Here is a 22,030-nt window from a genome sequence, read left to right on the forward strand (position 1 = left end):
TTAAAAACCAGTTAAAAAACTTTGAAACATCAAATTTATAAAAGTTACGTAGTAAAATTTAGAAATTTAAAAAAATAACTGGCAAACTGTATTTCAATTACACAAAAACAACCAAATCATGTTTTGATCTTGCCAGAGAAATTTGTCGTAAAATTGAAGAGTTAAAATTTAATGGCTTAGTTTAATTACCACCAATAAGAAACAGTATTAAAACATGGCAAAAGCCTTCATAACAAACCAGTAAAGAATTGTTGTGAATCTGAACTGTGTGAAGTGTAATGTATTTTATATAAATGTCTTGTAAACCTTTCAACTTAAATATACATCATCACATTGATACAAGGAAACAGCTACCACGACACCATAGAGCAGCCGTTATTTGTCACCTGTCAGGGAGTTCCTTGATCCGGTTGCCAGACAAATCAAGTTCTTCTAATGAAGTCAGTTTGGTCACCACCTCAGGAAAAGTTTGAAGGCCATGAAATAAGAAGCTATATGAAAACATGTCGTCCGAGAGCTGGGAACAGCCAGTGATCCCCAGAACCTTTAGCTTTTGAAGTTGTATAAAACTAAAATGACATGATATAAGGGAGTTTAATTGACAAAAATCTGATTCAACTGATCCTTCATTCCAGCCCAAAGCCAAAACCAGGAGTTTAATTTGGAGCTCAGAATTGCATAATACCTAGTTGACCATGTTCTATCACTTTAAGGATAGCTAGCTGCTCCACTAACTACAGAAATTACTGCTATATTCAAATGTTTACACTTTATGTTATGCTTTAACTTCGGACGGATTAAGTGTAAAGGAATGAAAGAAAAACTTAATTATTTAATAAAAGATCTATGTTATCAAAAGCCTCTTAGAAGTCAATGAGTACAACTGAAACAATAGGAATATTGTTTAAAGCAGCAAGAGCATCAATTGTAAACTCTATCAATGCTTTGTGAGTTCATTTCCCTTTCTGAAATTCAATTTGAGTTTTGGTAATATTTAGTTTTTAATAATGTAATTATGCATTTGTTGGTTAATGAGATGCTCAAAAACTTGCGAAAAATCGGCAGAATAGAAACAGGTCGATAGTTATTAGATAACAGCTTTTGGTCTCCATTATTAAATATGGGTAAAACTTTAGCACATTTCACTTGTTGTGGGAAAACACATTGTTTTATGTTTATGTTGGATATGTAAGCCAAATATTTTGATAGCTCATGCAAACGATCTTTCACTAATTTCGCGGGAATTGCATTTATGCCTTTTATTGTTCATTCAATAAACTAATGCAAAAGAAGTTTTTCTAGAAATGAATCTAAAAAGCTACAAAGATTAATTGCCAGAGACTATGTTATAATTTATGTAAATAGATTGCTCAAAGATAATTCTTTGTGAATGATAAATTATGTTGTAAATTATATAAATTATGTAAACTATATTGATAATGATATATTTAACGACAGCTTCTTAATGAACTCATGCTAAAGTAATATTCAAATCATTTTATCAAATCTGAACCTTCATTCAATAATGAAAAAATAGGTTTGATGTAACATAAAAGTTGTTGTCAATGCATGTGGACCATTGTGAATATAACTGTTTGGTACTTTTCACCTGATGATCACTGGAAAGAAAAATTATTTTGGTGAATCTTCTATGTTATATGTTTGCATTGTTTATGGTTAGATAAATTCTGGAAACAGTCATCCACATATACAGGACAAAGCGGTGCTACTTATTTGACCAAACTTATTGATAAGATTCATAATTTTCTCCTTAATGTATGTAGTATATGTAAGTTTATGTTGGTATGTAATAGGTATAAAAATATTGAGCTTGATATCCATTTTAAAGTCAACAATATAAAATACGGCTGGAATTAGATTAACTACATTTAAAAATGTATGTGATAATAAAAAGTTAACATTAGTAAAACTGTGTTGGGGCATTTACTTCATAAAATGATAAGATGATTATCCATTTTACTCAAACAAAATATGCCTTAACCTGATTGCTTGCAATTTTTACTGTTGACCATCACTGTAAAGTAAATTAAACACATTGATTTCTATGCATTTACAACAAATAATATTTACCTATAGAATAACACAAGGATTTTTTTCAAGTTTCTTTAAAAAAAACAAAGAAAACGTCAAAAAGTTGTGTAATAGTATTTTGATTCCTTATCGTTATTCAATGGAGAATCATGAAGTAATTACATATAGTATAAGTAATATATGATAGAAAGTGTTTGAAGTTAGAAGAGCTCTAGCTGACAATAGTCATTGTTTTGGCAATTTTATCATTGATTTATTACAGGTCAACAAAAGGTGAAAATATCTTTTGTCACTTTTATTTTTATCTTTTCTTCGATAATATTTTCATTAAATATAAAAAGTTTTGCTGCCTCACTTCTGGTATGTCAGACTCTTGAAGACGTGTAAAGCAAGTTAACATGCAAATTATTTTAGTTTTCAGAACATCGACATTGACAGAGAACCATTTTTAATGTCGGTAACTAATTTTCATGTAGTCAAAAAAATCAAAAATCTCTGAATATCATCTTGTTTGCGATCTATAAATAGCTGGCAACAAGGAAACTAAAATGATTTTACTATTTAAGCAATGTTCTAAAATACCTGGAAATCTTCTAAGACGTCCAAAAATACCATAAAACATGAAATTCGGGTATCAGAGAATGCTCACTAAATGAGACAATTTACACGGTTTCTACTCAATCCACAATTTTTCTTTATTAGAAAAAACTCTTTACAATAAACATACATTTATAACAAGGTTTTCTTTCAGGAACATAATAATTAAACATGAACAGTTTTGATGACCATCATCTTTTCATTTCTGATTTTGAAAAGATTTAAAACTTATAGCAGTTCAGAGAAGTAAAATTAAAAGGGAAAGTTTAAAGCAAGGTTTATGTATTTCAAATTTATACAGGGCTGAAAACCAACACAAAAATCTTTTTTGTTATTTCAGGCTAATTTTGAAAAAACAAATCGATTCAGATACCCAGCAGAGCGCAAAAAGACAAACTCCACAATAATAGAAAACATAATTACAATATATAAGTTCATTTATACAAGAAATTGAAATTCACACAACTTGACACCAGACTTCTACAAACTATCACATCACTCTAAACAGTGTAGTGACAAGTTGAAGTGTGTAAGGAAATGGCATTAATTATGTTTCAGGCTATAAATTAAATAGCAAAATTAAATGCAGTTTTACTAGATTTTCTCTACATAAACAAGGATATGATATTTTATTCTTACTTTAAACTAAATTTAACTCTAAACATCAAGTTTAAATTTATTGCCTTATTCTAGTTACCACCAATAAGAAACAGTATTAAACATGGCAAATACCTTCATAACAAACCAGTAAACAATTTTTGTGAATCTGAACTGTGTGAAATGTAATGTCTTTTATATAAATGCCTTTTAAACATTTGAACTTAAATAGAAATCATTACATTGATACAAGAAAACAACTACTATGGCACTAGAGAGCAGCTGTTATTTGTCACCTGTCAGGGAGTTCATTGATCCCGTTGCTGGACAAATCAAGTTCTTCTAATGAAGTCAGTTTGGTCACCACCTCAGGAAAAGTTTGAAGGCCATGCAATTTGAAGTTACCAAACGTGTCGCTTGAAATCTTCGAAAGCTCGAAATAGCCAGTGATCCTCATAACCTTTAGCTTCTGAAGTTGTATAAAACTAAAATAGGAAAACATGATTAAATTTTAATGATAGAAATCTGTTTCAACTGATCATCCATGCCAACCCAAAGCAAAAAACAGTTGTTCAATATAGAGCTGATAATTGTGATAGTGTACCCAAAAAGATTGATTGTACAGCCAACAGAACTAACCAACAAAACATCGAATGGAAATCGATAGAGAGAAAAAATAGAAATATATATTTTTATATATATATTTCTCGAAGTATGTCCGTGTGTTGTCGCGTATCGTACATCTGCCGATTTTCCGGCTATAGATCTTAAAATCTTGATATTGTGCATTCTGATGGATTTTGACTCACGACAATTTTCGCATCAACGGGTGTTTTATCCAGATGCTCAACCACTGAGCTAGAACATCATAGTGATCAGATACGTTTTCATATAAAATATACGGCATGCACACTAATTATTTTAGCCTTTGGTTTTCCACCAAAGATTTTGAAATTTGTTTGCTTTGGAGCTTGAAAATAAATTCAGTTATCGACTAAACTGGAGCATGCGCATTGCAATAAGAAAATCTAAGGGAAAATTTGGAAAAGGATTAGCATTTTACGTGTCATAAATTATTTATGAAAATGGAGAAACTATGTGGAACGACGCCTCATCTACCAAATAAATTTGCTAGGGGACAACGGTTCCAGTTGAGTTACCGTAAATTGTTTTGGAGAATGAGTACCATTTAAAGATGTAAAGCAAACAGGCCTTTGCTGTTTATATTTTCTTTTTGCTTTGATTTTTGATGTAATTCTCTGTTGCCTTTTTTGTTGTTTCATTATCTATTTTTATAATTTTTAGTATTGTATTTTAACCTTTAACGCTTTGGATGTTTTAAAAGCCAAACATACAAAATGTTTACTTTTGCTTTCTTTTTCCATCATCAAAACATAAAACATTTTATTAAAATTTAACACAATCTATATATACCCGTTTCTGATTATATTATGCAGTATATAGTACAGCTTATGGTATAAAATGTTTAAAAAAATACTTCACCGAAGTATACTTCAAATTTACCCAAGTTTTTCTGATCTTGGAACGGCTTAAAATCTACATGATTTTATTTTGTTGGGAAAAATTGTTTCAGATCTCGAAGAACTTGGTTAGCAACGCTAGAACAGTGCTGCTAGAATATAGGTTCAACTGTAAGTCATTAAAGGCTATTCGTTGCAAAAAGTTATGAACTTTTAAATATACAGTGGTTTGAAAACCTTTTCCTCATGATATGAAGTTTGAAAACTAAACCTGTTTGAAAAAGTTCGAAAACTTTTACAGTTGTTTTTTATTTTCTCTCTTAAGTTGTTTCAATTACACAAAGCCCTTTTCTCATGTTAAGTATTTTAAAAGTTAGAGTTGCAAATGTTTTTATATATTAAATACAAATCAATTTTCTTTTCAAATACTTTTTTTATTACCCTGACAACTCCGGGTAACACAGCTAGTAGTTGTTAGATAACAGCTTATTCCCTCCGGTTTTAAACATGGGTAAAACTTTAGCACATTTCATTTTTTTGGGAAAACACATTGTTTTATGCTCATGTTGAATACCTAGGCCATATATTTTGATACCTCATGTGAACAAACTTTGACTAATTTGACAGAAATTCCATCCATGCCTTCTGCTTTGTGTTCATTTAGATTCGCAATAATGCTCTGAACAATACACTCATGAACGTCTACAAAATTAATCTTGGAATGTATTTATCCCTGACAATTGATGCTTTATATTTGTATTAGAAAAAGCTTACACAAGTCTGGTTCATATTTCTGTAAAAAAAGTGTTAAATGATGTAGCTATTTGTTTGTCATCAGTTATATCTTTGGAATTAGAGTTTAAAACCTCAGTAATTTTTTGGGTTTTACCTTGGTTTCATCAACAATGATTATTTATTAAATTTCAAAGCTTTCTGGGGTCATTATTTTTTAGTATTTCATGGCAATAGTAATTAGCTGTTGCTTCTTACGACGTATCAATTTACTAAATGATCTAATCAGTGAGTACTCGTTGGTCTTACCAATAACTCTCATAAAGTCTGAAGACAATAAAACTGATGAACTGACTAGAGTTCCCCGCAAACGGTTGGAGAAACGAGTATGTGCTGTCAATGTAACAACTTCTGACAGTATAAAAGTGAAACTGCATGATCTACATGAAGATCATACCCTGTTGATCGTACATGGTATCTAGCCCCAGAAGTGTGAGGGCCTACTGTAAAAAATAAAGACATTGAAGAAGTAGTGAAGCACTGTCATGCGTGCAAACGAGTTGATCCCGCACCAGCTAATTGGGTCGTTTAGCAACTGACATAACACACTACCGGGAAATCCCGTACTTGGCTGTTATTGACTATAAACCAAGCAGGTTTGCGATTCGGAGAAAGTTAAGAAACGAAACTTCTCCCACTGTCATAGAACAGTTAGGCCGCAAATTTTGTGAACACGGACCTCCAGTGAAAATATTGTCAGATAATGGACCTTGCTATAGATCATTCAAGCCTCTTTGTGACAAATGGGATGTAAATCATATCTACAGCTGTGCTTATAGAACGTCTGACAATATAGTGATATAATGCAATCATCATACTATTAGGCACATGCTTGCCCGCTCCGGTGGTACTGTCAATGACATGCTATATTGGTACAACAATTCTCCAAATGCCGATGGTGTTGGGCCATTTAGGAGATTGTTTAGTTACTATCCTCAGAAACAAGAAACTACCAAAATATCGGCTAAACGGGATATTAGTTGCAACCCTTACAAAGTGGGCGACCAGGTATATGTAAAACCAGGTAATGCCAAGTGCACATCAGTGTGGAAAACTGGCAAGGTAACTTCCTTGGTCTCCAACACAGCGGTTAAAGTGGATGACATGACTCGCCATATAGGAGACATAAGATTTTGTTAGAGTTGATAGACAGCCAGCTACTTTTGACTTTGAGTTAGACATAGCTAATACTAATACTAACGAGTCAACTGAGGGTTTAGTAAACGTTGAAACTCCACCTGTTGCTAAAGACAGTCACAACAATTATTCAACTGCAGCTAATAATGCCACTAGACCAGCTAGGGCTATGAAACCTCCAGACTTTTATGTAGCTGGTTTTAATTGCTCTTGGAGATCAGGGGGAGGTGTAGTCTAAGTATATATAGTAACCTATGCGTGCATGTATTATTTTATAAGCCTATATCATTTACCCTTGTATAGTACATGTAATATTATTACTCATTTCTGTGTACAAATATTGCTGTCTGATTGATTGCTGTCTCTGTGTTTATTACCACGTGGTTACGTCACGTCATTCGTTATGCCATACCTATTATTGTGTCATTCGAATACAAGGGGTCTTGGTGTCAAGTTAGCTGGTGCACTTATTACTTTTATCTTTGTATAGTGCACCAGTATAGGGGTACCAGCACTGGAAGGAATTAAACTATATGGTGAGGGTTCATTGCGATCGAATTTTGATATGGAGGGCTGCTAAACAGAAACTTGCTTATAAAGATGAAAACATAGCAGCAATAATACCGCACCCAATCAGTGACTCTCTACGGATACCAGCTGTCGGCTCAACATAGCTAAAAAGATGTAAGATACCAGAATCTATCAGAGAAAAAAACGATTCGTTTTGAATGAAAAATTTGTGTTGCAATGAATGGGACAGGCCTAATAATCATTGCCATTCAAGCTTTTATTTAGCAATGATTATATTTTTATAACCATGTGACAGAACAATCTCAAACAGTATCATATACACAATCCATGCAATTTTTGCCGTTTTACTTATATTTACCGTCATTGATATTTCACATTCCTATGAGCCATGCCTAAAATTAACCATCTCATTGTGAGTCTGCTATTAAGATTCATTTGTGATTCAAAGTGTCTGAAAGATAGTACGTATTATTAGGCTATGGTGCTCATTGCATATACATGTACTTAGCTGTATTTAGCAAAGTTTATGTTTTGACGCATTTCATGCCATCATAGTCTTTTATATAAAAACGTTTTATTTTTAGCTATATATGTCAGCATTTGGCATTTTGTTGCTATATGCACAGTGTAAAGTACTCAAATATATGTTTTCGTTCAAATTCGAAATTTAAAATCTTATTGACTTTACACCGAACCCATAAGCGTAAAGTGAGAAAGCCTTCAAAAAGGAAAGGTTGAGAGTTACACAACTCCAACAATAAACAAGCTGAAGAGGGAAAACTCTTTGACTAATTAGTCTAAACAAGCAGGCTTCTAAGCTGATTCACTTCAGCATGAATCAGTTGAAAAGCTTGTGCCACATAATCCAAAGCTTGCTAAACTGATAGATATAAAGAGTGAGCGTGTCATAGTGTAACACAGCAGAACGGTAAAAGACTGGAGAAGGATTCACCAGAAAAAAAACTCATGTGGGCGATTTTTTTTAATGTGGTCACATTGAAAAAAATGGTTTTCAAAATAGCTAGCAAATGGCCATAAATAAAAACGAATGTATAAATAAAGCACAACATAAGCAAACTCGGAAGAAAATATTTCTATTGTATCAGGTGGGCTAAGCGATCCCTAAAATTAAATGCACTTTAGTATCAGACATTCTGTAATGATGGATTCAAATGAGCGTGAGTATCTCTCAAGTTTAGATCTAGATTTTAGTGCTATGTAAAATAGCACAGTCGGAAACAAAAACTGTCAAAATCAGTTAAACATGCTGTCATTAATACTAACGCTACCACAGCGCCAAACCATGTCAACATCAAAACTTTGAACGCATGTCTTACTAGATAAGGTAGCAGCTAAAAATAAAAAAATGAACTATGTTGGCTGACATAAACTTTCTCTAAAGCGAGCCCTGTTGGAACAGTTTGAGCTAACAAACTGGTCGGAACATGAAGGATTGGCCGTGTCGAAAAAATCTGTTCCCGCTGCGTTGGCTAGAAGTTAAAAACTAGGCTCAACTAGAAGGAAGGATTACAGGCTGGGACAACTTTGTGCTCACTCACTTTAAAAGGAATTGACTACCTTGAAAGCATGGCTTCCCGGTCTCTTAGGCAAAAGATTGATGTAGGTCAGAACAGCCATAATGAGTAAGAACCTACAATGTCTTTCTGTGCAACCCCAAGCCTCGAGAGATCAAAAATCGAAATACCATCGGTCAAAATTTTCAAGTGGGAATAAAAAACATGGATGTTTACACAATACAAGAAAACAGTTAGGATAGGGCAAATCGGATCATTAAGGACTTCATCACAGAAAATGTGGCAAAGATGGTGGTAGGCTTGAAACACCGGATAGACTGGTATGGTATCTGCAGTTATATTACAAGTAACAAAAGAGGCCACTACATCTTACCATGTTTTGCAGCTAATGTTTGCTTTGCACATAGAAACATTTCTACAGATCAAAAAACACAACATCAACAAAAGGTGGAGAACACTCATACAAAGCTAACTAAATGGTACTTATCCAGTTGAGAAATTACAACCACACCCAAAAAACCAGCTGGCAGTTGTTGAACCTGAAGTCCAACGGACCTTCAACAAAGTCTTAAGATGTATTCCAGCTAGTCACGTAATTAAAAAAGGAACAACAACACTAATAACAGTTAGGTTAATCAGTTAGTGTTAACAGCAACACTAACAGTTAACAGTATTATTTAAGAAAATGCATGGATATGTAGAAGTAAATAAGTATCTAACTGATTAAGATGATGGATAGGCATCTTATAATATACTCTAGCATAAGCTAAGCAACATCTGAACTACTAGAGCTTATACATGATTCGTCGGTTGTTCATACTATGTCTTTCTGGCAGTTTTTACATTATTATTTTAATTTTGAATACTGTGATACATCTTAAGGGTTAAACAGTAAATTTTAAATGAATTTTGTACGTAAAATAACATGTATATACCAGTTTAATATGATTTATTGGTCAAATTCAAATGATGAGACAAGAGTATTCAGTGATCTAGCAGTATACAAGTAGAGTCATTATTAAATATGGCTGCTGAAACTTTAGTTAAGAACTGGGCTTCAACATTTCTATGGTCTGACTTATCACAAAAACAGTAGTTTTAAGTGAACTACAATTGAAATCATACTCTGTGCTGACCAAGATCCTATTTACATTCAACATATATAATAAAAATGATTCATACTTTATTATGGCTGCATGACTAAATATAGATGGTATTAAAAAGCAAAGATTAGTGAAACTGTATGGTGCATTTACTTCATGAGATGATAAGATAACATGAGATTATGTGATGCACTCCAACATACTATGCATTGACTGCAATGCTTACAGAGGCTACTGCACATCATTAGTTTAGAGTGAAATAAAAATTTTGTTTTATATGATTTCACAGATAATATCTACAGAGTAAAGTAGCTTAAATCGTTTCTTGAACCGAGAAATGAACGAAAAAACATTTGAAAAGTTGAAGAACCACGTTTAAATTCCATCCGGCCATCTTTTGAAAATCATTGGATAAATACATGTAACATAAGCGTAGTGTGATATAATTTACTTTCGAGCTAAATGCCTTCTTGCTGACAGACAGCTGTTTTTGAGAATGAAGTTTTTGTTTATTCAGGTCAGTCGAAAATAAATATCTTCTACATATGAAGGTATTTGTATTTGTATTTCATATTATATATATGTCAATACAATACAAGCAATTATTGCTTAGCTCCTCTATGAAAATGTTTAAGATAATTGTATATTTATTTTATGTTGGTCCACTCTATTTTAGTATGTATAAAGAACTCAGCTGTGGGATAGGTTTGGAAGAACTTTAAATATTGCTGTCAGAAATTTAGAAAAAGGTTGGATCACTGCTGTAGGAAAGTAAACATATTTTGATCTGCTGCTATCAGAAGGTTTTATAGTGAGCATTAACATATTTAATATTATTAACTAACAAATAATTAAATCATCAAAATAAAATTTTGCGCTTTTTTGTGGCTACGAGTTACAGTTTGATGAGTTTAGAGAAGTCCATCTTTAACCACTAACAGTGATTTTGATGACAACCCAGTGCAGATTAAAATTGGTTCAGACTACTTAAGGTTTAAGTTATGTGAATAATACAGCAATAACAATAATAATACTTTAGGTTAATAATAGTAATAATATAATGCGTTAGATTAAGAAAGGTGCTCATGAGAAAAATAATAAATCTTCATAAAACTTGTTGATAATTACTAAACTTTAATTCTATTTTAACACAGTTTTAGGGCAAAGTAACCACTTATAATATTCAATATTTAATCACCAGCAACTTTATCATGGCTGCTCATCAATAAGTAGTAAAAGTTGTTCATAGAAGGCGGTCATACAAACTATGTGTATATTTACCTTTCTGGGAGTTGGCTTATCTTGCACCTTGACAGGTCCAGCTCTTCTAGTGAACTCAATGAAGTGATAGATTCAGGAAGCACTTCAAAAGGATTACCAAAGAGATTCAACTTTTTCAGCGATTTCAGAGAGCCCAAGCTGCAAACGAATTATATTAAACAAATGTTTCTCTTGTTTATATCATTAACATTAACATTAAATTGTCTTGGTTCCTCTAATAGTCTGAACAAAAACTTTTCTTTCTTAAACCAAAACTGTCACGAAACCAAAACTGTCACGTAAAACCTTTATTCCATTTTCTAGGTAAATCAAACACTCTGATTCTGATTTTGTACTCCAAATAAAAATTTGTCCACTAACTTTCAGAGTAATGAAGAGGTTTCTACAGCGTTTTAACACCGGTGTTGAAAACAACACAATCGGCATAACAAGCTCTGCCCATAAATATTTGACGTAGCCTAGCTTTTTAGGAACGGAAGTTAGGGATGTTTAGTCCGATTTAGAATGATAGAGATGAGTGTCTTAAAACCTAATATTATCTAAATTCAGCCTTCAAATAAATTTCAATCTTTGTTTTAAACAGAAGATAAGCTGTTTAATACTACGTATTTAAAAATGAGCTCGGAAAACAACGCTAGCTTGTGATTAAACTACGCTTTTTTGAGCTCATTTTTCTTGGCGTGCAGCCTATTAAACATTGTGTAAAAAGCTACGAGCAATTTTAAAGGGAAACTGAACAAAGTTTACTGATGAAGACCAACTATTACTCTATTTGTTTTGTGAAACTTACAACATTTAACAAAATATAAATTATTTCTTGCAACAGATAAATATCATACTCAGAATAATATTTTAACAACAAAAAATGCTTGTGCATTCAGATATAACTGAGTACAGAGACTTTTTTCAACTGCATATTTTGCAAAAAATCGGATAAATACGCCATTGCAAAAATGTGTGTGAATGTACTCGCCACTAGGAACACTGATTCTCAATCAATCATCCAATCATGCAAAGCATAGCGTTTGAGTCGATTCATTTTTATCTGCGAAGAAGACCACTCTTCCCCCGCAATTGCGTCAAACCGGAAACAAGTGCACATATAGAACATATTTTATGATCATCATTCAAAATTTCAACTATAATTTATTGCTATCCTTCTTTTTATTACGTTCACATTACGAAGGTTAAACGACTCACTGTTAAAACAACTACTCCTCTCTCATCTACGGGTACGTTGGAAGAAAAAACCGAAAAGTTATTACTTCATGTGTTCTTCCCTACATAATGTTGCCTGATCTAAATGGGAGTTATGCAGGCTTCAAAAATTTAGAATCAGAAGATGGTGATCAGATTGATGCAGATGAAGTGAAGCTTTTTATTATGAATAAAAAAAATTAATGTAAGTTCAGTTGTGAATTGAGAAAAATATAGTTTTTAGAAATATGCTAACTGAATCTGACAGCACCTTTACTTAGCTGATGTTCATGTCTTGTACAGCGAATAAGTGATTTTAATAAAATAATACAAACATAATGTATAGTTTGATGATTAAATATATTTCAATCATTTTAATTGCGTCATGACATAAAACACCACTTTTAACAGCTTATGTTACATAAATCTAAATCGTGTTATACAAAGAACAGCATAATATCTATAATATGAATAGCTTGTTATATTAATTTTATCAAAACGATACCTCATATAAAACTAAGGATTGGGTACAACTCTCATGTGAATTTTGACCTGTGCATTTCTATTGCTGCTCTACTATTTGGTTTTGTAAGATATTTTGAAAGTGGAGCTGCTCTGTTCTGCCATTCATATATTTATATTTATTCGCAATATAACTATTATCTACATATAGAGCAATTAAACATATAACAAACTGGTTGAAATTTTGTGTGTGTTACACCATCATCATACTTACATGTACATGTATTTCAGAATGTCGCACAGTACAGTATTTGAGTATTTTAAGACTGCTTGGTGCCTGTATGTTCACGCATTGTTCTGCAGACTATGTGACAGTGACTAATTGAACCAAAATTTTGACGCAAAAATGTTCTTTTAATACATTGCAGTTTAGGTATGAATTACTGCAGGTAATTTTGGAGTTGATCCCTTTGATTTCTCACAGATAATCTTTAAAAGCTCTATTCGAAATTCAAACGTCTTCCCAGCATATACATTTCTTGGGCAAAAGCCTTTAGCTTCTTTAGAGTAATATACTGTAATCTTCAGTTTCCCATCGCTATCTTTAGTAAATAATTTATAATAATTAAAATTTAATGCCAGTTATCAATTGTGTTAATATAATTTCTTCCTAAATTTATCTTGATGTTGTTTAAACTGTAAAAGTTGTATCTCTGCTGAAAAGTAATATAATCCATATCTAATTTTATTGTAGATACCGCTTAACAGTTAGAACTTCTCTTCCCACATTTGTGTCGTGATCTTTCACTGCTAGTTTGATTCTCGTAAAATATCCTTGGGGATCAAAGTCTATTCGCTTTGGTGCATAATTTTATATGAGGCTGTGGAGGTTTTCTAAAGCACCAGTGTGTTGAGCATGGTTCAACAGATGCATGTGTTTAGCAGTCTCGCTTGCCCAGCTTCAGACTTTGTGCCCTGCACTTACTGAAATTAACAATTTCACCTTATCTTCCATTTCTCTGTAAACATATCAAATTATTCGTTATTATTTTTCAATATATCATAAATCTGCAAAGTTTCTGTTTGTTCAAATGTCAACCAGCAGCAGAATATTTACCATTTGTACAATCTCTGTTTAGTATTATGCAATAAATGACTACATATTCTAGCATATTACATGTAAGTGATATATAAAAATTATATTACACATTTTCTTGTGCTTTGTTATTTCTGAATATATAATTAGATTCAACATACAGCTTTCATGCCAACATTGGGTGCAAATAAATATTTTTTCATCCCTCACGGATCAATTGGTTCATGAGAGCAGTGGTAGAACTTTCGTGTCCTGGAAAGCTCATATGAATATTAGCAACATGGTATCTTATGCTAAGTACCATCTCAACCAATAGCTCAGCATCACCTTTACATTGAATCGCAGAATACCACACATGGTTCTTTATTTTCTTTATCCAAGGGAGCAACTCTTTTTGATCTTTGCGCACACATGCTCTAGTCAGATTTTTGGCCCGATTTTTGGTCCAATGCCATACATCCTATCAGAAAATACAAATAAATACCACTAAAGTTAATATGTTTGAATTGCTTCTAAACCATTACCTACAGTGTCACCACGACTACCACAAACAATATCACCACAACCGCTATCTACAATCATCACCAACACACACACTAACACTACACATAGTTAAATAGTTATACCTGGTTATAAGTATAGGCTAATCATTTCAAGCGATCTTTAGAGCCTATATTAGTAATGGTAGCATAAATATGAAAATAGTAATGCATTCCAAAATTTTATGATTATATTAGTCATGTATTTTACGAACAATTAGGGCATTTTTGACAATCCAGATCAAACAAAGATTTATATTCCCTGACTAACTTTTACTAAGTTAGCCAAGTCAATTCAAGTGAATCCGGTTAAAATCAAGCGTATGAAACTCAGCCTGTGAGTCTCATTGTCACCCAGTCATATTAAATCATTGCATTGTACGCATGTACAGAACTAAATATTTTTAATTATTATATTTATTAATTTATATTATAAAGCTACTATATTAATTATTCATATTTATTTACAATTATTTATAAACTACTTACAGTTGAGGTTTTCCTGTTCGATGATGCCCTCTTGCTGTATGGTAAAGCACCATTAGGGAAGGGAACTTCTCTCTTTTTTACCCTTAATCTTGTGGTTGTCCCAAATTTTCAGAATAAAGATGGCTCTCATGGAAGTGCCTAATGCACACGACCGCACTAGCAGGTAGTCCGTGAAAATTTAAATTCGCACGCTTTGCCTTAGTCAGCCACAATTTTGCTAAATCTTGAGACAGATACAGTCACTCTAAAAGAAGTTATGCCACGATTTCTAGTGTCAGATTTGCTACTAGCAAAAAGACGCTACTCATTGTAACTAACTGATTGTGACTAAACAAAATAATTCAAATGCAATTGACGTCATCTCACTAAGGATTAAGTTACCGGAAACGGCTGAATTGAGAATAAGTGATGTCCCAAGGTAAATGCACCAAAATATATTTTCAACTTTGAACATGCTAAACTAGTAGAAATATCTGCTAAAATTTTGTTTTCTCATTCAAATAACATAGTATCATGCATTATCAATCATATAAAACATTCTTAAAATTATGTGTTTGCTTTAATTTTAAATAGCTTATCTACCTTTCAAAAAAATGACTGAAATTATTTTATAGGCAGAATTTAGATAATAATGGGTTTTAAGACACCCATCTCTATCATTCTAAATCGGACTAAACATCTCTAACTTTTGTTCCTAAAAAGCTAGGCTACGTCAAATATTTATGGGCAGAGCTTATTATGCCGATCGTGTAGTTTTCGAGACGGATATTGAAGCATTTTAGAAAAGTCTTCATGACTTTGAAGGTTAGTGGACCAATATTTATTTTGTGTACAAAATCGAAATCAGCGTGTCTGGTTTCAATAGAAAATATGATAAAAGTTGTACCTGACAGTTATGGTTTAAGTTATGACAACATTCCATGCAACAAGAATAACAGTACAGTTTACTTGATAATTCAGTAAGTTTCAACATTGCATTAGAAAAAGACAAAAATCTTTACAGAGAAAACATATAAATAAAATATTTCTACTTTGACAGTTTATCACTGAACCTAATTTTTTACAGAAGTTGTCTGCCCTCCATGATATCAAGAAAGTTCTTGGTAAATTTAAACAAAAAAAACAAAAACAAAAGCGATTGTCTAATTTGCAAAAAATGAATTCTTACAATAAGAAATACAGCTACTAATGCAGCTAGTAATTAGTCTCAATAAAACTTGGTAGACTAATAGTTAATGACTAAAACTTAATCACTCTATGAGGCACTAAATACTAAATATTTATTAACACTTTTAAGAGTGACATCAAATTATTTCGATTGGAGTTGCCCTCTCCACATGACTGACATCGAAATATTTCGACCTCCGTCTGTCCTGTTAGTTCATGGGACTAGTTTTTGACCTTGCATTGACTAATATTGCCGACATTGAACTCAAAAGCCGTGAAATGGCAAAGGTCATTCGCGAGTACGGAAATCCGATCGACGCCATGTTAAGTTAGCGTTTGAGTAAATTTCATTGTGTTCAATGTGAGAAATAAATCTAGTTTAAGATTTAGCAGCTATGAAAGATCACGAATACACTGCTAAATCAAATGAACAGCCTACTGAGATTGCTACTGCTAATTTATGTAGGAGACAGAAAGGTGTACATGTAGGTGCACAGTGCTATTGCTATTCCATGAACAGCAAAAACTGCAAGAATGGACTTACAAAGGAAAGGGCATGAAATTTCACAAGTGAGTCACTTGTAGAGATGCCCCGATTCTAATTTCACCAGCCGATTCAAATACCGATTCGATATACCGATTCTTATTGAAAAATAATCCGATTCAGATTCTTTGGTGTTGCATAGATTATTGGTAATTTTATTATGCAAATATAAATATTATGTAAAGAAAATTTAAATATTGATGTATTCATTTGTTTGTATTTATGAAAAAAGATATACATGTATATATATTCACATACTGACACACCGTGCATCTAATAACAAAACAGTTCATGTTTCTCAATGTATGTTAATAATGATGGTAATTACTGTTAGTAGCACAGCTTTCTCTGTGATAATGAAGTCTCTCTTCTACTGTTGAATGAACTGCTGCACCGGTACAAGTCTAGAGCAAATAAATGCGTCTTTAATTACCGTTAGTGATTCAATTATCTCGATGAGACGTCTCTATCTTCTATCACTATCGATGTAGCTTAGCTAGTCGTACTAAAAAAGGACTCGCTTGCTGCAGATTATGGAGAACAGGCTGAACACCAATAAGCCACAGAGTTTATTTTATGCAATACAACCGATACATCATATCGTCAGGATCAAGAGAGAGACAAATAACTTTTTGCATCGACTGCTCAAATTACTTTCGCAATGCAAGTAAATAGAAATATTACACCGCATTCTTGTTTCTCTCTTTGTTCTTTTGTTCGTGATTGGCTGCAACAAATCATATCGCTGTAATTGAAAAATACCGCACTTTGTGATTACGTCCTGACTAAAGCCAAAAGATTGCTCAGCTGTGTGGATGTTTATTAGGCTATAGACATGAAATAGATTGCGTGACAGGCCCGGAATTCATTAGGTAAAAGTAAGGAACTTGCAGCTGATAATTTATTTTTATTAAAAGTAGCAGGCTAAAATACGGTTTTCTGTTAAATAGTTGATATGTAAAAAGTATCTGAAGTTTCCGATATTTTAAAACAAGATCGGCCGATACCGATTCAGATACTTAACACCCATATCGGCACCGATACCGATTCCGATATTAGAATCGGGGCAACTCTAGTCACTTGTACTACTAGTTCTATCACTATTGCGAAAGTCTACGGCTACTACTAGTTTGCTACTACTAGTTAGTACTGCCACTAGTTGGTTCTACTACACTAGTCACTAAGTGAGTGAGAGTCGGTCAGTGTCACTACTGAGTGGACGAGGTTGACTGTATGTTGTCGGTGATTAGTTAAATTTATTAGCACGTGAGTGAAAATTTTCTTTCTTCAGAATGAAAGTTGTTTGATTAGTTAAATTTGAAATTTTTATTATATTAATATTTGGGAACTACGAACCATCACGTTATTTCTGAATAAATATTTGAAAAACATGTTTGCGGTGCCTATAATATTATTTATTGTTGTACATGGATATAAATGTAGCTAGCAGTAAGGAGATAAAAGTAATAATACTATTGTTATTACTACTGTTGCTATCTAACTACTACAGTTTTATTTTAATTTTAAGATTTTCAAACAAAATAACTGAGAACTCTTGTTATTTACAGTGGCATCACAACCGCTGAAGAGTGAATAAGCTTGGTCCTTGGGCACTTATCTGCAACAAACATTTCAATGATCCATGTTTTGACAGAACAGGTCAAAATGTTTGACTGAAACCAGATGCTGTGCCCACACTGTTCACACCGCCCAGTCATTTAAAGTTTTATTTTTCAATGTTGAATGATGCTTTTCAATGATTGAATTCAAAGCAATATTGTCAAGCACAGTGCTGCTAGGTTGTTCAAATTTAGTGTATATATCTAAAAAAAATTAGAAGCCTCTAACATCACGCCAAACAGCGACAGCTGCCACAGCAAGTGCTTATGAGTATGTCTGCTACTTAGCAGAAGATGTTGATGTGAATTTCTCAAGTAATGCATCTGTGGCAATGGTTAGTACTTCTTCACAGTATTTCTGCAATTTGTTTGTTGTCATTTCTATTGAAATAATCTCATGGATGCAATCCATTTATGATCCATGCTTGATTAAAAAAATTCCATCAAGTTTATCCCTAAAATGTGTGTGAATGACTTCCAGTGAAAATTGCCATATTTTCATTATACATAGCGATATGGTATTTTCATGGTATGGTATTGCTACCACTTGCTAAACTATCAAAGGTTTTCAGCATTTTGCTTTAATTTTTACATGTGTTTGAGCACTAAAGAAAGCTGTTTAAAATTAGCATGTGAACCATGCAACATAAGTGATGTCTCAGAAATATATTAAAGCTAGTAGACTGTAACGTAAGTAGACGTAAGAGCTGTAATATGTGTGTGCGTGTGTGTGTGTGCGTGCGTGCGTGCGTGTTTATTTCATCAAGCAGACAAAACATATACACAGTTTTAGGTTATAATGATAAAGAGTAGAAAACATATAGTCAGGTGTGTAAAAAAGAGATAATCCAAAAATATGATGATGGGGCCTATTGCGAAATGTCAAAGCCAGCAGTACGCGAGCCCGAGTCAGCAGCACAAAGCAAGATAACAACGATCATCCGACAGAGTGAAGATAGAGCCTCAGCTCAACCTTAATTTTTTCTAACGATTTTATTTTTTTGCCTTAAAACAATCGGCAGCTTATTCCACAGCACAGGTGTAGCAAAATTATAGGATCTTTGACCAGCAGATGTTAGATGTTTGGGAACAGGAAGTGATAGTAATTGATGACGAGTACGGTAATGTGATAGTGATACAAAGCTACTAGTGTGAAACAATTTATGAGCTTGAATGACTAATATATGCTTATAAAGTTTATTTACAGTTAAGATATCTAAATTGACAAATAGGTCTTTTGTTGGAAACCCGAAAGGCTTAAGGTTAATTATACGCAATAGTTTCTTTTGAAATATGATCAACCTTTTTAGATATATCTGTGGTGCATTCTTCCACATTTCAATTGATTAACATTATTTTGAACGAATAAATGAATAATGGAACGTAACTAAAATTATTTTTGGGACTCACCCACTCAAACGATAAAATATGTGTAATAACTATTTCTACAAATATTTCTAGATGTGGAGTTGTGGTTGAATAAAGCAAATAAAGCAAGTAAGGAAGGACGAGCGTTGTAATATGTTGACAAATTAGTTGATATTTAAATTGTGTAAAGGCTAAAATACATATTCTTAGTTGATATAGTTGTTGTGTAGACAAAACATGAGATTATTTAACAAATGAGTTGATGAAAAATAAGAGTTTTCTGATATGTTATTCTAAGCAATCAAATTTAGATAACCAACACTTTGTTTAAGTAGCTCATCAGAGCATTTGGCCATGATTTCAAGTAATAGACTAATTTACTATTAATTAGAGTATTATATAAAAGTAAAAGAGGCATTTCTGTAAAAATCAACGAGACCTGGTAAATTAGCCCTAGCTTTGTCGTATTTGTTTTCTCAATAGTTCCATGTGTCTTGACCAGTTTAGGGCACTATCAACTATAGCGGCTAAAAATGTTATAATATTCGTCATTTGTATGATTTGTCCAGTTCGAAATGTTTTTGAAAATCGGAATTTACTTTGTGGATTATGAATAGTTAAGAATTTTTTCCTGTCAACATTCAATTTTAGTTTGTTTTGGTCACACTAATTTTTTATCACATTTAACTCTTTGTAAATTATTGCTCTATATTTATTCAAGTTTTTAGCGGTAAAAAATAACTTTGTATTATCGGCAAAACATAGTTTTAAATTTATCAGTACTCTTTACATCATCAAATATATATAACAGAGTTTTTGTAATATATACTTCTTTAATAGTGTAATTATGCATTTGTTGGTAAATGAGTTGCTCAGAAACTTATAAAAAAACTGACACAATAAAAACAGGTCTATATTTATTAGATAACAGCTTATTGTTTCTGTTTTAAATATGGGCAAAACCTTAGCACATATCATTTTTTGTGAAAAAACACATGGTTTTATGCTTATGTTGAATACATAGGCCAAATATTTTGATAGCTCATGCGAATGAGCTTTCACTAAGGTCTTGGGAATTCCATTTATGCCTTTTATTGTTCATTCAATAAACTAATGCGAATGAAGGTTTTCTAGAAATGAATCAAAAAAGGTACAAAGATTAACTGCCAGGTATGATGCTATATTTTTTTAATTATATGATAATAATTTTAAGATTATTATTATATAATTAATTCATATTTCAATTATTAATATAAAAATAATAATATGACAATATTATATGTTTATATGTTATATAATAATATATAACAAAAATCATATTGGTTCAACAATGGATCCTAGAGATACTCCACAATTAATTAATAGAGGTTAGGATATTTTCTGTGTTATTATAACAATTTGAATACAATTTGAAAGATAATTTTAAATTAGTTCTAAACTTGAATTAGAAAAATATATTTGATCAAGTTTATTATTCAAAATAGAGAGATCTATCGTATCAAAAGACTTTGAGAAGTCAATGAGTACAACTGAAACAAAAAGAATATTGTTTAAAGCAGCAAGAGCATCAATTGTAAACTCTATTGATGCTTTGTGAGTTCCTTTCCCTTTCTGAAATCCAATTTGAGTTTTTGTAATATTTATTTCTTTAATTGCGTAATTATGCATTTGTTGGTAAATGAGTTGCTCAGAAACTTGTAAAAAAACTGACACAATAAAAACAGGTCTATATTTATTAGATAACAGCTTATTGTTTCTGTTTTAAATATGGGCAAAACCTTAGCACATATCATTTTTGGTGGAAAAACACATGGTTTTATGCTTATGTTGAATACGTAGGCCAAATATTTTGATAGCTCATGCGAATGAGCTTTCACTGAGGTCTTGGGAATTCCATTTATGTCTTTTATCGTTCATTCAATAAACTAATGCGAATGAAGGTTTTCTAGAAATGAATCAAAAAAGCTACAAAGATTAATTGCCAGGTACTATGTTATAATTTTTTATTTATATGATAATAGTTGAAAGATTGTATAATTATTTAATCTTTTAATTATTAATATAATTATAATAATTGAAAGATAAATGATGCAAATTATTTTAGTTTTTCGAACATCGCCATTGACAGAGAACCATTTTTAATGTCACTAACCATTTTTCATGTAGTCGAAAATTTCAAAAATCTTAGAATATCATTTTGTGTGCAATCTATAAATTGCTGGCAACAAAGAAACTAAAATTATTTTACTATTTAAGCAATGTTCTAAAATACTTGAAAATCTTCTGAGACATCCAAAGATACCATTAAACATGAAATCTGGTTATCAGAGAATGCTCACTAAATGAGACAATTTACACGGTTTCTATTCGATCCACAATTTTTTTTATTAGACAAAACTCTTTACAATAAGCTTACATTTATTACAATTTTTTTTTCAGGAAC

At 32.1% G+C, this 22,030-nt stretch overlaps 1 protein-coding gene across 1 annotated transcript in view; it reads right to left on the bottom strand.

Moving 5' to 3' along the window:
• The window catches only part of LOC137390442 (leucine-rich repeat protein lrrA-like), a 65,743-nt gene that overhangs the window by 8,109 nt on the left and 35,604 nt on the right, over positions 1–22,030 (bottom strand). Inside the window, exons 10-12 of the mRNA XM_068076775.1 lie at positions 11,107–11,244; positions 3,543–3,731; positions 387–569 (exon numbers count right to left, since the gene is read on the bottom strand). Of these exons, the coding sequence (XP_067932876.1) occupies positions 387–569; positions 3,543–3,731; positions 11,107–11,244 (510 nt within the window). The remainder of the gene's footprint in view (positions 1–386; positions 570–3,542; positions 3,732–11,106; positions 11,245–22,030) is intronic.

The sequence above is a fragment of the Watersipora subatra genome, chromosome 3 (genome assembly GCF_963576615.1).
Source record: "Watersipora subatra chromosome 3, tzWatSuba1.1, whole genome shotgun sequence".
Lineage (NCBI taxonomy): Eukaryota > Metazoa > Bryozoa > Gymnolaemata > Cheilostomatida > Watersiporidae > Watersipora > Watersipora subatra.